The sequence below is a fragment of the Trichechus manatus genome, unplaced genomic scaffold, assembly GCF_000243295.1.
Source record: "Trichechus manatus latirostris isolate Lorelei unplaced genomic scaffold, TriManLat1.0 scaffold00012, whole genome shotgun sequence".
In the NCBI taxonomy this organism is placed as follows: Eukaryota; Metazoa; Chordata; class Mammalia; order Sirenia; family Trichechidae; genus Trichechus; species Trichechus manatus.
In genome coordinates this window covers 31,186,165-31,202,309 of record NW_004443948.1, presented here as the reverse complement: position 1 = coordinate 31,202,309, position 16,145 = coordinate 31,186,165, and the positions used below count along the sequence as shown (strand labels likewise).

The window sequence follows — 16,145 nt, the reverse complement described above, 5'->3', positions numbered from 1 at the left end:
AAGGCGATATAAAGTTGTAAAAGACTGGCATAAACTTAGAAAATTAGGGGTAAATATTAAGGTAACCACAAAGTAATCTAACAATCCTACAAATCAAAATAAAAAAGTAGAAAAACATAAAGACCCAGCAAACAAAAAATCTACAACAAAGAAAAAGATGAAATAAAATACATGAAGAAAAACGACTCAGCACAGAAAATTGAGGAGAACAAAGAAACTGTGAACAACACACGAAAAATATGTCCGAAGGTTGTTGTTCTGGGGTGCCATCAAGTCCATTCTAACTCATAGGACCCCATGTGACAGAGTAGAACTGCCCCACAGGATCTTCTAGGCTGTATTATTTACAAGAAGGAGCCCTGCTGGTGCTGTGGTTAAAGTGCTCTGGTGCTAACCAAAAGGTTGGCAGTTAGAACCCACCAGCCACTCTGTGGCAGAAAGATGCGGCAGTCTGCTTCTGTAAAGATTTACAGCCTTGGAAACCCTATAGGGTCACTATGAGTCAGAATTGATTCAGTGGCAATGGGTTTTGAGTAATCTTTATGCGAGCAGATAACCAGGTCTTTTCTCCCGTGGAGCCGCTGGTTGGGTTTGAACTGTCAACCTTCCAGTTAGCAACTGAGCTCTTAACCGTTGCACCACCAAGGTTAGTGTCGCTAAACTGCCCCGTGTTTAGTAGCTCCTTTACTTTATCAGCTTCTGAATTAAAAAAAAAGAAAAAAAATATTTGATAATTCCAAGTTCCTTTACAACCAGGCAAGTTTGAAGAATACATTTTACTGGGGCAGTCAAATGAATGTTTTTTATTATTACTGCACATTTGTGTAGCTCTTAACACATACAAATACCTTCACATATATCATCTCATTTGTTCTTCTTAATATCCGGACAATGCACTTTACAGTTAAAGAACCAAACTTCAGAAAGGTTAGCGTCTTGTCCAAGGGCACACAGCAATGAGGTCCGCCTAGCTCTGAAGCACACCTGCATTCCATCTGATCAAGCTGGTAGTAAATACCTACAGGAATGCATCAGAAAAATAGCACCATTCTCTAAGGCCCTTCTCCTGGGCTCCTCCAGAAGCTAAACAAATCAATATTCTTCTACCAGGACAAATAACTCAGGAGTGAGTTGGCCACTGGAGAAAATTGTGGGTCATTATTTTTTAAAAGACCAATGGACTTCATTGAATGCCAATCACCATGGTTGGGTCTGTGATAGAGAGCTCAATGGCCAATAAAAGAAGAATGAAGTCCCCGTGAAAAGCTCATGCCAAGGGGACAGACAAGACAGGTAAACAGATGACAACAGAGGATGCTGGGTACCATGATGGATATAAACAGAGTCCTACTGGGGTCCACGAGAGCCATCTTTCACCCAGCATTGGCTCCCCAATGTAGACACACCCAGAACTTAGTCTACTGCTCATCACTCTTCTTCCTTTCATGATTCCCTTTTAGATAACCAATCTCTCCACCATCCACCCTCTCCTGTCATCTCCTTCTTTATAAGCTGTAGAGACACTGATGCTGTCACTTTGACATCGTAAGGTTCAGTAGAATGTAAGCTCTTCAAGGGCAGGAACTTTGGTCTGCTTGTTTACTACTATGTCCCCCAGTGCCTAGAACAGCTCCTGGTACTGAGTAGGCATTCGAAATTTACACATTGATGAAAAAAAATCTGATATTCAATTAAGAAAAATGAGCTTAAGAAATTAAAAGCGAAGACTTCTTCCATGCCTCGCCTCACCCCATCCCGCAATGAATAGCACAGATTTTCCACATCCATCGATATGCTCATCCCTCCATTGTTTCCCACATTTAGTAGCTTCCACCGTGGTGTCCTGGTGTCCTCTTCCCAGACTGTGAGCTTCTATGCCCCTTCATGGTGTAGAAGGCGTCTCCCTTTCTCATAAGCACTGTCACTGGTAACCAGCAGGCTCTGATGTACTGTGTTCTGTGTAGATTGGAATTTGGAACTCCAATAGTGGGCTTAACATGACAGACGGCAACAGAGACAGGTCCAACAATATCACCGATTCACTGGCCAACCGAACGCTGATCGTCACCACCATTCTGGTAAGTGGGCTGCATGGAATTCCTACAGTCTAGATTCCTACCGTAGGCACTGAAGAATTCCTGATGGTTTCTTTCATGCCAACAACTCTGCCTGCAAATGTCCTTTGTTAATTATTGTATATACATATAAAAAAGAAAAAATCAAACCCACTGCTGTCAAGTCAATTCTGACTCATAGTGACCCTATAGGACAGAGTAGAACTGCCCCATAGGGTTTCCAAGGAGCAGCTGGTGGATTCGAACTGCCGACCTCTTGGTTAGCAGCCAAATTCTTAACCACTGTGCCACCAGGGCTCCATATACATACATACCTGTATGTATATATATATTAAATTTTTTTTTTTAAATTGCTGTTGAGTCGATTCTGACTCATGATGACCCCGTGCCTTCCAAGGCACTTCTGGGTGAGTTCGAACCGCCAATCTTTTGGCTAGTATTTGGGTTCTTAACTGTTTGCACCCCCCAGAGACTCATCAGTAGTATAGTAACTATTATAACTTTATAAAATAAAATCGTCTTTCACTTAGGCAAGATAAGAATTAATAACATCATAGATCATGGTAAACCTAAAAACCAAAGCAGTTGCTGTCAAGTCGATTCTGCTTCATGGTGACCCCGTGGGTTCTGGAGCAGAACTGTGCTCCGTGGGATTGTCGAGGCTGATTTTTTGGAAGTAGACCTCCGGACCTTTCTTCCAAGGTGACTCTGGGCAGACTTGAACTTCCAAGCTTTCGGTTAGCATCTGACTGTGTTCATTGTTTGCACTACCTAGGGTGTCCACAGATCATGGTGGTAAATGAGAAATGTCCACTATTCATACACGAGGGGATTTATTATGTAAGCACATACGCAGAGAATTGCCAGATGTGAGATTTGAGGTAATTTCAAATAAGAAAGTGAGATTCATAAGAGAAGACACAGAAATGGTCACTGGAATAAGATTCCCTAAAAGAAATCAGCCAAAACATACAGAGAGAAGTGAATGGTTAAGATGAGATGAAATATAGCTGGGAGATGAGGCAATGGATCATTCAGTAGACAGCACATTTGAGGAAGGAGAAAATCTAATTGTTAATATAGATTTCCCTTTTGTAAGTAGGTGAGGTTCTTAGACTAAAACCAGGAGGTAGGCTAGGTCACCCAGAGGAAGTCTAGCCAACGCTGCCTTTGCCCCACCCCCTTCTCAGACCCAAAGCGGAAACATCCGTGCACCCTCATCACACCATTCTCTCCCAGCACGGCCCCCACATTGGAGGAAAAAGCTCCCATCTAAAGAGGCAGGTGGGAGAGAAAGGAAAAGCCATCCCCCAAGTGTCTGTATTTGCACAGGGTGGAGAGAAGATGAGCAAGGCAAAGGCAGGGAAGTGAGCAACTGAGTTCAATCCTCTCAAATCTTAAAAAATCATTTTTAAATATTTTATATCTTCAAGCTGCTAGTGGAGCTTGCCACAGTAAATTCTGCCTTTCATTATAATAGTATTTTCATATTTGGTTTGTTTTATATAGGAAGAGCCCTATGTGATGTACAGGAAGTCTGATAAGCCCCTATATGGAAATGACAGATTTGAAGGATATTGCCTGGATCTGTTGAAGGAATTGTCAAACATCCTGGGTTTCATTTACGATGTCAAGCTAGTCCCTGATGGCAAATATGGAGCCCAGAATGACAAAGGAGAATGGAATGGGATGGTTAAGGAACTCATAGATCACGTAAGCAAAACTGCGTCTCCTAAATAAGGGTCACATTTGTCTGGAAAAATAAATGCATAATAAGAGGAAGAAAGACGAAAGAGAAAAACTGGGTCAGTCAGTGTCAGACTCCTGGTATCTCCGTGTACAACAGAACAAAACACTGCCCAGTCCTGTGCCATCCTCACAATCGCTGGCATCCTTGAGTCCATTGTTGAGGCCATTGTGTATTTTGAGTGTTCTCCAACCTAGGAAGCTCATCTTCCAGCACCATATCAGATAATATACTGTTTTGATCCATAGAGTTTTCGCTGGCTAATTTTTGGCGGTAGATCACCAGGCCTTTCTTCCTAGACTGTCTTAGTCTAGAAGCTCTGCTGTAACCTGTCCACCATGCGTGACGTGCTGATATTTGAAATACTGGTGGTGTAGCTTCCAGCATCATAGTAACACGCAAGCCACCACAGTAGGACCAACTGACAGATGGGTGGTGCTTTGAATCACAAAAAGGATTAAAATGTAGGAGGGAACACCTAGAAATGGAGTTTGCTTCCTTGGAAGGGCAAGAGAGGATAAAAGGGTGAGTCCATCCATTATACTGAAGAATAAGCCTGAGTGATTCTTAAATTAGGTAAAGAATTCCTAAAGTTCTCAGCTCAGAGTGAAATCTCATCTTGCCAGCTATTATGACCAAGCTGCTAATACCTTGCTTTTCTCACATGCCCTTCTTAAAAAAACCCTGCGGGGATTTCTTAGTTTCGTGTATATGTATGTATGTGTGTGTGTGTGCGCGTGCATTTACGCACACACGTTTATACCTTCTGATTTCTCTATGCTAGTAAATATTGAATTAATAAAACATAACTGTATAAATCCACTCTTTTTATATCAAAGCCAATCATCACAAGAACTGCTTGCGTGAGAAGCATTGCTATTAGTTGCCATTGAGTCGATTCTGACTCATGGCGACCCCACGTGTGCAGAGTATAACTGCTCTGCAGGGTTTTCAAGGTGTGACCTTTCTGAAGCAGATTGCCAGGCCTGTCTTCCAGGCACCTCTGGGTGAGTTTGAATAGCCAACGTTTTGTTTAGTAGTCAAGTGCTTCATCATTTGCGCTCCCCAAAGACTGAGAAGCCTTAGGAGTTGAGAATAGGGATCACCAGTGCCCAGGAAAAGTCCAGACATTTGCAGAGAAGCTAGACTACTAAGGTAATCATTTCTGGCTTGCTTTTGCAGAGAGCCGACCTGGCCGTGGCTCCTCTTACGATTACCTATGTGCGGGAGAAAGTCATTGACTTCTCTAAGCCCTTCATGACCCTGGGCATCAGCATTCTCTACCGGAAGCCCAATGGTACCAATCCGGGCGTCTTCTCCTTCCTCAACCCCTTGTCTCCTGACATTTGGATGTATGTGCTCTTGGCCTGCCTGGGGGTCAGTTGTGTGCTCTTTGTGATCGCAAGGTAAGTTCAAGGACTACTGAACTTCCTGCCACAGGTCTGGGCCGGTCTCAGATTTACCAGTGGGTTCTACAGGGAGACCAAGATTAAGAACTTCAAAGTGCTATTTTCATTTTGTCTAGTTCTATTTTGTCATAGTTTCCCACATTAAAGCCACAGTGTAAGCGAGTATTTTCTAATTATTTATAAAGGTACTTTAAAAAGAGAGTAAAGCAATAATTTTGTATGAATTTCTTTCTTTCAGTACTTCAAGAAATATAAAAGGATCATTTGCCCATTTTCCTTCAGTCATATGACAACAAAAATAGTGCCTCAACTAATAAATGTAAAATGTTTCAATAGGAATAAATAAAATGATGTCCAGATCGCTGGAATATTTGGTCACACAAATCTAAGAGAAAAGTCAGCTAAGAATTATTGTAGCAAATAAGAAACACTGGAATCAAACAAGATTGAGAAATCCTCAGGAATAAAGACAAATGTTTTTGAGAAGTTTATGAAGTTTATTTTTAAAAAACATTTGAGAATGAGTAAGAGAATTCTAGAAATAACTAGAAAAGGATAGATCACTCACATACAGACTCTAGAGGCATAAAATCTTTATGGCACCATCAAGATGATTCAGTTTAGGTTTAATCTGTTGAGATTTAATTCTATATTTAACCATTCTGCTCTATGCAGTCTTCAGAGGATTTTTATACCTTGCAGTACATCATGTTTTCGAAATACCTTGATGCTGAATTTGAAACATAGCTACTTTATCTTTCTGTGGGCTTAAACATTTGCTATCCCTAGATAAACCATGTAAAAAATAATTGCTTTTGTCTGCCCCTACTTGTTCTTCCTCTTTTTCACCTTTTAACAAAACCCAGTGAACTTTTTCTCGAATCAATTTTTGTTTTCCCTCCAGGAATTTCTAAAAGACATATTTCTTCATGCTAGCTGTTTGTCATGGTCCACTGTCTGGTTTTGATTAACGCCAGGTAGCATTTTCCCTGGTGTAATTGTACAGAAAGCTTAGAAAAATAACCCAGTCTGGAAAGGTCCTAAAGATCCACAAGGCAGATGTAGTCAAAATGAATAAATGTGTGCTCTCACATGTGAATATTTATGCATCCAATGAGAACGGTTTTGCAATTTTATATACATAATAAATTATACCATTACCAAATCCCAGATGGTTTCCCAAATTTTGGGTAAACATTAAACTACATTTAAATAGTAACCAAAGCTCTCTTTCCATGCACCTTAACTCAGAAAGTAAAATAGCAATATTATCAATACTTTAATACTCTAAGTGAGTGGTTCTCAGTCGGGAGAGATTAAGCCACCCCATGGGACATCTGGCAATGTCTGCAGATAATTTTGGTTGTCACAACTTGGTGACCGGGTGTGCTGCTGGTATCAAGTAGGTAGAGTTCAGGACGCTGCCAAATACCCTATAATGCACAGGACAGTCCCCTACAACAAAGAATTATCAGGCTCAAAATGTTAATAGTGCCAAGGCTGAGAAACCACGTTCTATCTAATTAAAGGTGATGTTACTTTGAGTATCAAATTTTTAAAAATGAAGTGCTCACCTTTGGAGGTTCATTTCTCATTTCAGACTCCTGGGGGAAGTTAATACCCACCTACAGGCCATTTAACAAATGACTACCCTAAGGTGACAGATGCTGTAAAGAATAAGACATCTGGCATTGACCTGTTGCTCCATTTCTGTGCTCTGGGAAGACCCACACCTATTGGGTGATATGAAGACTAGTAGACCAACCCAAGCAGCAGAGGTTGACAGAAGAGTGAGCTTCCATATCCTCCCACTTGTGATTCTATCTAGGCAACGGTGCCGATCAGTACAACAGGCAAGACAATGGTGATGAGCAAGCACATTATTGATTATGCGAACTTGACCAAAAGAAAAAACAACCCCGTTGTCGTCAAATCAATTCCCACTCATAGCTACTCTATAGGACAGAGTAGAACTGCCCCATACGGTTTCCAAGGAGCAGTTGGTGGATTTGAGCTGCCGACCTTTTTGGTTAGCAACTGAGCTCTTAACTACTGTACCACCAGGGCTCCGTGACCGAAGACAGTGGGAGAAAAAAACATACCTGTGGCATCCAGACGTTTTCACAAGCAAAACAGACTCAAAGTACCCCTTTACACTTGTTTTTGTCATCAGAATACCTTACCATAGTGTAATATTCAGTCCTTATTTTGTCTGTTCCTCCATAAATTCTAGGTGACCGAGACCCTTGTATTTTCTGACTTCACACATTCTATTTCCATCACGATAGCAGGTCCTCCCCCAATCAATATTATTCACTTAGTACTCCAATTCATTGACAGTACCATTTATAAATCAACCCAAACCTATACCCAACGCCCTCGAGTCAATTCTGACTCATAGCAATCCTACAGGACAGAGTAGAACTGCCCCATGGTGTTTCCAAGGAGCAGCTGGTGGATTCGAACGCCGTCTTTTTGGTTAGCAGCCAAGCTCTTAACCATTGCACCATTAGGACTCCAATAAACCAGACCTTCCTTATTTAGCTTATTCTCCTTGCCTCCTCTCACTGCATCCCTCTCACTCTGGGTCTCGGGGGAGTGGAGGGCTAGATACTATGCATTAAATACAAACTTGCAAACATAGTGGTGAAAGAAACTATCGAAATATAGAAAGTAACTCCCTGCAGTGCACAGGGAGTAGGACAAAATTCTCAGCTGCATTCATCTTCTCTGTATCTTTAAGTGAGCGTTTCCAGTATTGTATCCTCTTGGTGAAACATCTTAATTGGTATTCTGTCTTCCAGGAGGCTTGTTTTTGCTAATGCCTTCAGTGCAGCTTGAACTTTTTCCTTCAATACTATCAGTTCCTGATCATGTGTTACCTCCTGAAATGTTGAATGTCAACCAATTATTTTGAGTACAGTGACTCTGTGTATTCCTTCCATGCTCTTTTGATGCTTCCTGCATCGTTCAGTATTTTGTGCATGGAATCCTTCAATATTGCAGCTCGTTGTTAGGTGCTGTTCAGTAGGTTCCTACTCATAGCGACCCTATGTACTACCCTCACAATCATCATTATGCTTGAGCCCATGGTTGCAGCCACGGTGTCAATCCATCTCTTTGAGGTTCTTCCTCTTTTTCACTGACCCTCTACTTTACCAAGCACGATGTCCTTCTCCAGGGACTGATCCCTTCTGATAACATGTCCAAAGTACATGAGATGAAGTCTCACTATCCTTGCTTTGAAGGAACATTCTGGCTGTACTTCTTCCCAAAGAGATTTGTTGATTCTTCTGGCAGTCCATGGTATATTCAATATTCTTCACCAACACCATAATTTAAAAGCGTCAATTCTTTTTAAGTCTTACTTATTCATTGTCCTGCTTTCCCATGCATGTGAGGCAATCAAAAATACCATGACTTGGGTCAGGCGCACCTTAGTTCTCAAAGTGACATCTTTGCTTTTTAATACTTTTAAGAGGTCTTCTCCACCAGAATTGCAATACAGTACGTCTGTTGATTTCTTGACTGCTGCTTCCATGCGTGTTGACTGTAGATCCAAGTAAAATGAAGTCCTTGACGTCAATCTTTTCTCCATTTATCATGATGTTGTTTATTGGTCCAGTTGTGAGGATTTTTGTTTTCTTTATGTTGAAGTGTAATCCATACTGAAGGCTTTAGTCTTTGATCTTCGTCAGTAAGCACTTCAAGTCCTCTTCACTTTCAGCAAGCAAGCAAGGTTGTATCATCTGCATATCATAGGTTGTTACTAGTCTTCCCCCAATCCTGATGCCCTGTTCTTCTTCAAATAGCCCAGCTTCTCGAATTATTTGCTCAACATACAGATTAAATAAGCATGGTGAAAGGATACAATCCTGATGCACACTTTTCCTGACTTTAAACCACACAGCTCTGTTCAAATGACTGCCTCTTGGTCTAGGTACAGGTTCCTCATAAGCACCGTTAAGTGTTCTGAAATTCCCATTCTTCCCAATGTTATCCGTACTTTGTTATGATCCACACAGTCAAATGCCTTTGCATACTCAATAAAACACAGCTAAACATCTTTCTGGAAACCCTGGTGCAGTAGTGGCTGCTAACCAAAAGGTCGACAGTTCAAATCCACCAAGCACTCCTTGGAAACCGTATGGGGCAGTTCTACTCTGTCCTATAGGGTCACTATGAGTTGGAATCAACTCAACGGCAACGGGTTTGTTTGTTTGTTTGTTTGTTTTAAACATCTTTCTGGTATTCTCTGCTTTCAGCCAGGATCCATCTGACATCAGCAATAATATCCCTGATTATACGTCCTCTTCTGAATCTGGCTTGAATTTCTAGAAGTTCCCTGTCAATGTACTGCTGCAACCACTTTTGAACGATTTTCAGCATAATTTTACTTGTGTGTGATATTAATGATATTGTCCTATAATTTCTGCATTCTGTTGGATCACCTTTCTTTGGAATGGGCACAAATATGGATCTCTTCCAGCCAGTTGGCCAGGTAGCTGTCTGCCAAATTTCCTGGCATAGATGAGTGAGCGCTTCTAGAGTTGCTTCCATTTGTTGTAACATCTCAGTTGATATTCCAACAATTCCTGGAACTTTGTTATTCACCAATGCCTTCAGTGCGGCTTGGACTTTTTCCTTTAGTACCATTAGTTCTTGATTATATGCTATCTCCTGAAATGGCTGAACGTTGACCAATTCTTTTTGATACAGTGACTCTGTGAATTCCTTCCATCTTCTTTTGATGCTTCCTGCATTGTTCAATATTTTTCCCACAGAATCCTTCAATACTGCAACTTGCAGATTGAAATTTTTCTTCAGTTCTTTCAGCTTGAGAAATGATGAGTGTGTTCTTCCCTTTTAGTTTTCTAACTCCAGGTCTTTGCACATTTCATTATTTTACTTTGTCTTCTCAAGCTGCCCTTTGAAATCTTCTGTTCAGCTCTTTTACTTCATCATTTCTTCCGTTTGCTGTAGCTACTTGACATGCAAGAGCAAGTTTCAGAGTCTCCTCTGACATCCATTTTGGTGTTTTCTTTCCTGTTTTTTTAATGATATTTCTTTCTTCATGTATAATGTCCTTGATATCATCCCACCACTCATCTTGTCTTTGATTGTTAGTGTTCAGTCTCTCAAATCTGTTCTTGAGATGGTCTCTAAATTCAGGCGGGATATACTCAAGGTAGTACTTTGGCTCTTGTGGACTTGTTTTTTCTTCAGCTTCAACTTGAACTTGCATATGAGCAACTGATGGTATTTTCTGCAGTCATCCCCTAGTCTTGTTCTGACAGATGATGTTGAGCTTCTCCATCGTCTCTTTCCACAGATGTAGTCAATTTGATTCCTGTGTATTCCATCTGGTGAGGTCCACATGTACAGTCATCGATTATGCTGTTGAAAAAAAAGTATTTCCAATAAATAGGTCACTGGTCTTGTAAAATTCTATCATACAATCCCCAATATGGTTTCTATTACCAAGGCTAGATTTTCCAACTACTGATCTTTCTTCTCTGCTTCCAATTTTCACATTCTAATCACTGATAATTATCAATGCATCTTGACTGCATGTTTGATCAATTTCAGACTGCAGCAGCTCATAAAAATCTTTAATTTCTTCATTTTTGGCATTAGTGATTGGTGTGTAAACTTGAATAATAGTCATATTAACAGTCTTCCTTGTAGGTGTATGGATATTATACTATCACTGACAGTGTTGTACTTCAGGATAGATCTTGAAATGTTCTTTTTTACAATGAATGCCATGCAGTTCCTCTTCAATTTGCCATTTCCAGCATAGTAGACAATATGAATGTCCAATTCAAAATGGCTAATACCAGTCCATTTCAGCTCACTAATGCCTAGAATATCAATCTTCAAGCACTCCTTTTCATTTTTTACGACTTCCAATTTTACTTCATTCATTTCGCATTCTGATTACAAGTGGATGTTTACAGTTGTTTCTTCTCATTTTAAGTCATGCCACATCAGCAAATGAAGGTCTTGAAAGTTTTACTCCATTCACGTCATTAAGGTCAACTCTACTTTGAGGAGGCAGCTCTTCCCCAGTTGTATTTTGAGTATCTTCCAATCTGAGGGGCTCATCTTCTGACACTATATCAGACAATGTTCCACTGCTCTTCATAAGGTTTTCACTGGCTAATTTTCTCAGAAGTAGATCACCAGCTCCTTTTTCCTAGTCTGTCTTAGTCTGGAAGCTCTGCTAAGACCTGTCCACCGTGGGTGTCCCTGCTGGTATTTGAAATACTGGTGGCATAGCTTCCAGCATCACAGCAACACACAAGCCCCCACAGTATGACAAACTGACAGATGAGTGGTGGCATTCAAAGTTAGTGAAGCGAAAAGGAAAACAGTATATCTCACAATCATCTTTAGCTTTGAAGAGACTTTTGAAGTTATGTATGTCCTTTTTATGTTTCTTTTAAAAAGGGAAAATAAAGACTGTCTCTATATCTAGATTAATGCCCTCACAGGATAGATACTTAAGAATCATTTGCTAAACTGAATTGAATTTATAAAGTGGTAGACATCAAAGGGACCAACTAAAGAAAATTATACAAAAAGTTTAGTGACTATGACTTGCAGCAAGTGCGGGTGTTAGTGTTTTCGTTTTTGTGGTTGACTTTTTTTCTAATTACTCCTTGAGAAGTATATGTTGTTGTTGTTAGGTGTCATTGTGTCGGTTGCGACTCATAGCAACCCTATGAGTACAACAGAATGAAACACTGCCCAGTTCTGCACCATTCTCACAAGCCTAGAGAAATACATAACCCCAAGGAATTATATTCATCCTGTACCCTCAATTTAAGTAGACCAAATATCCAAATATAATGTCTGCTTATATTATATCATTTATGTTTGTCTTCTTAAAACTAAACCTATTTTTAAGTTGGCATTTGGCAAAAATAATAATAATAATGATAACCAAGAAAGCCTTTGAAAGTGAACTCCAAATACACTACAAAACCCATGGTTATATTACGAGTTCAAATAGAGCTTTCTTCTTTAAAAAATGAAGGGTTTCCCAATTCTTAATGCAGCCCAATGTCCATTCTCAGCCACACCAAAAAAAAAAACAAGTCCCTTAATTAAAGATTTTTAGTATGAAGATCTTTTTATATCTCCCATTCAAGTACAAGCCTGGCATATATTAACATAAACCCAAAATGAACCTTCACGTTTCAACAGAATCCTTCTCTTCTCTATGCAAGTTTTGACTTAAATTCTAGGCATATCTGTCCCTTTCTCTGCTGTTTTACCAAAGATCAGTATTGATTTCTTGAGGCTCATTTGAGGGTGGACGTTTCAGGCTATCCCTGGTGCAGGTTATTAATCTTTTCCCCAGACCTCCTGATGGAGATGCTGCCATTGCACTGGCTGTCTTGTAGCAGGTGTTAGGAACTTCAAACTGAAATATCTCCACCCACACAACAGGTGGGCCTATGGCATTATAAAAATCCAGTGTCTTCCAGCAGAGCATCCTGTTGTCACTTAATATTCCTCACGTCACACTCTTCTCAAGTCACTCAAATTCCCAGAGAGAAAGAACCTAAAATACCTCCGCAAAGCAGGCAGAAGCACGCTGCTATTTAGACAGCTTTCCTTCTTGACGTAGGAAAGGAGATTAATTGCTCACTTACAAGTGCAAAGTATGAAACCCTGAAACAAGTTAAAGGTAGCATTCCGAAGAGAGACATGCTGAGCTCATTGAGCGGAGCATATCTGGGGGAGACATACTAGAGTATCAGGGTTGCCAGGTTTTATGGTCTGCTTGGAAAAAATCTTTCTCTTGAATGCACAGACAACCCGATGTATTGCAATTAATATTTTTAAATTATTGTACAAGTGACGGTGATATTGTTTAAGGAACAGCATCTTTACTCTGCATACTGTTTCAGTCAGTGGGTTCATTAATATTGGTATTCATTTCTTCAGCTCAGCAGACTACTATGATTCTAAGTGGGTATAAATTCACAATTTAATTATATTGTTGGGACAATTCATAACTTAATTATATTGTTGAATCAGTAATTAAAATGTATTGGCATGGCATTGGCAATTAAAGGTATATTCATAAGCTTCACAGGAGCCTGCACTGGGCGCCCCGCAGTGGTGGAGAAGCCACAGTAATGAGTCGGATATCCCAGTCCCCCTAAGATTTGATGAGGAGACACTGTACACTCTCCAGACGGAGTCCAGGGCTTCAGAGAATGGTTTTTCATTAAGAGGCACTGTCTACCCAGTTCCTTGCACATGATTCAGAGCGTGACCTGCTTTTCGCTATAATGTATGCACCTTAATCTCTCTTCTCCCCAGCGTGTCAGCAGCCTGCTATTGTTTACTGCTGAAGCCTTGTGGCTGGAGAGCATTCCGTATGTTCTCATCAGCTTTATGGTGGTGGAACATTTCTCTAGCATTCCCGCTTGCACTGAAAGCACCCAATGGGAAATGGCAACGCTTCCAGTGCTAAGAACGACTGCATTTTAAATCATTTCTGGATCACTTTGCTTAGTATCTGCTAATGTCTCTTTGGAAAAATAAGTGCTCCTTAGCAAGACAGCCTTAAAAAATAACCACAGAAGAGACTTCCTCTGGGCTATTATAGGTCAGGCAGATGTTTAGAAAATAAAGAATCAAAACTTCATTCAGTCCCCCAGATTTTTTTAAGCACACCCCCAGATATATCTGGATTCTCTCCTCTTCACGGGTAAGGAAACCGATGCTAAAGAGGCTGAGTGACTTGTTCAAGGTCATTGTCCCAGATTACGAGTAGTTTTTCTAGAATGTTTTGCTGCCTATGGTTCACCACTCTGTAGGTAGAGCTATGATCAAAACAAAACCAAACCAAAAACCTGTTTCTGTCAAGTTGATTCCAACTCATAGAGACCCCATGTGTTACACAGTATAACTTAGCTCCATAAGGTCTTTGTGGCCGTAGTCTTTTTGGAAGATCTCCAGGCCTTTCTTCCATGGTGGCGTTGGGTGCGTTCAAACCACCAGTTTTTGGATACCATCCAAGCATAAATTGTTTGCACCACCCAGAGACTTTTTAGAGTTATGATGACCCTGTCGAAATCTTACGCCTTAGCTAACTAGGGTTGATGATGGGGGATCACAGTCCATAGATCTGGGAACAATTAGATTAAAATGAAATCAAGAGGGAGTTATAACCCAAAAGCTCTCCGATGAGACATGTGACAGGCCAGGAGACTGCAAGCTTTGTCTCTTCGTTCAAGGATTGTGATTTTGTTTCCAAACACAATCCTGAAAATATGCAATGTACCACAAATATCCAGCCCTTCTTTGCTCACGAATTGTTTTCAGCTTGCAGCTCCCCTGAACCACTATGAAATTGCTAGAGTGCGTAGACCCCTTCTAAGCATCTGTCCATAGAAGCCTCTGGAAGCGAATCCCTCTTCTTTCTGTCTTCACAGCACCTAGCAACATGCTATCTCGACATTATAGTTGATTATGCAACAAGTGTGTGTCACGGTCATCACCAGTTGGTGGGGTCAATTCTCGGGATGGGTGAACCTTTGCTTACAGTCCATCTAGTTGTTCAGTAAAATGGAAATGACTGAAAACTCAGAAGCGTTCAGTAAACAGAGATCTTGGAGTCGAATTCCAGCCGCCAATGGGCTTTGCCTAGAAATAAGAAGCCTGGTAAATACTAACGTCGCAAGGCTCCTTTGCACTTTGCCTGCCAAAGCCGTAAGTTTGTGACTGTGGTCTTTAATGTGTGGGTCTGATGCTTTCACCATTGTGGGGTTTTCTGCATTGTTCAGCAGGTGGTGCCACGTGTCTTCACCCGATGTTTACGGACTGTTTCTGTTAACTACTGCAGGTTTACACCCTACGAGTGGTATAACCCCCACCCGTGCAACCCCGACTCAGACGTGGTGGAAAACAATTTTACTTTGCTAAATAGTTTCTGGTTTGGAGTTGGAGCGCTCATGCAGCAAGGTACACCGGTCAGCCCCCTTTGTCACACGCGCCCCACAGTTTGCTGACAGGTTTTTGTGCTGGCAAACTCCCTCATGAGGCCAGAGGGTAGGCTGAAAAAAACAAGCTCAGGAGGTAAATTAAAAAAAAAAAAAAACAGCAACTGACTTCCTAGCCAGTTCCAAAGACAGAGACTAAAATGACCTAAACGGAACCCTTTGGTATATAGCTGACGTAACCCTTCTATCAAGCAATAAATACAGATTTTCCTGTGGGCAGCAAAGGATAAAGGACCTTAGAGATTGTTTACAAATTTGCATAATGGGAGGTGTCGGTCTTTTTCTTTTAAATCGTAGTTCCGCAAGTCAGAGTTTTGAAAGGAGTGGAATTTGAATCCTGGGACGTTTAAGTTCACGTAGATTCTTCCAGCGGCTGGCAACACCTATAACTTCTACCTGTTCACCATGCTAACAAACCCCACTGGATTTCTCTTAAAGCTCCCAATAACTTCACAATCCCCCTCAACTGATAACCATAGCAGCCGTGAGTAGAACTGCCCCATAGGGTTTCCAAGGAGTTCCTGGCGGATTCGAACTGCCAAACTTTGGGTTAGCAGCTGTAGCTCTTAACCACCACACCATCAGGGCTTCCAAATGTAGGGGTAGGGGAAGTAAAATTCAAGGGTGAGATATTTTAACACTTAGAAAAATATCCATCTCTTTTGTGGATTTTCTGAAGCTTTGATTCCAGGCATATGGTCTCGAAAAATACTTCCAAGATTAAATGCATTCATTTAAGAAAATCCTGAATCACAGCTGCTGTTGTGTTTGGAATATCTCCTCCTTTGACAATAAGCTGCAAAATAAATTGGCATCGAAAAGTTCAGCTGAGATATACATTAAACATGTTTGTTTGGGGGTGAACCCTAAGGCTTCTCATCAGGGAGTT

At 40.8% G+C, this 16,145-nt stretch overlaps 1 protein-coding gene across 2 annotated transcripts in view; it reads left to right on the top strand.

Annotated features, from left to right (window-relative positions):
• LOC111819582 (glutamate receptor ionotropic, kainate 1-like) overlaps nt 1-7,177 on the top strand; it is a 17,633-nt gene extending 10,456 nt beyond the window's left edge. Inside the window, exons 2-4 of one of the 2 annotated variants that reach the window (XM_023726672.1) lie at nt 1,965-2,078; nt 3,585-3,788; nt 5,005-7,177. In XM_023726672.1, coding sequence (XP_023582440.1) covers nt 1,998-2,078; nt 3,585-3,788; nt 5,005-5,232 — 513 coding nt within the window. In that variant the 5' untranslated portion in view covers nt 1,965-1,997 and the 3' untranslated portion in view covers nt 5,233-7,177. Of the gene's footprint in view, nt 1-1,823; nt 2,079-3,584; nt 3,789-5,004 lie in introns of those variants that run through there. The other variant, XM_023726673.1, reaches the window with a different exon arrangement.
• The last annotated feature ends 8,968 nt before the right edge of the window (nt 7,178-16,145 follow it).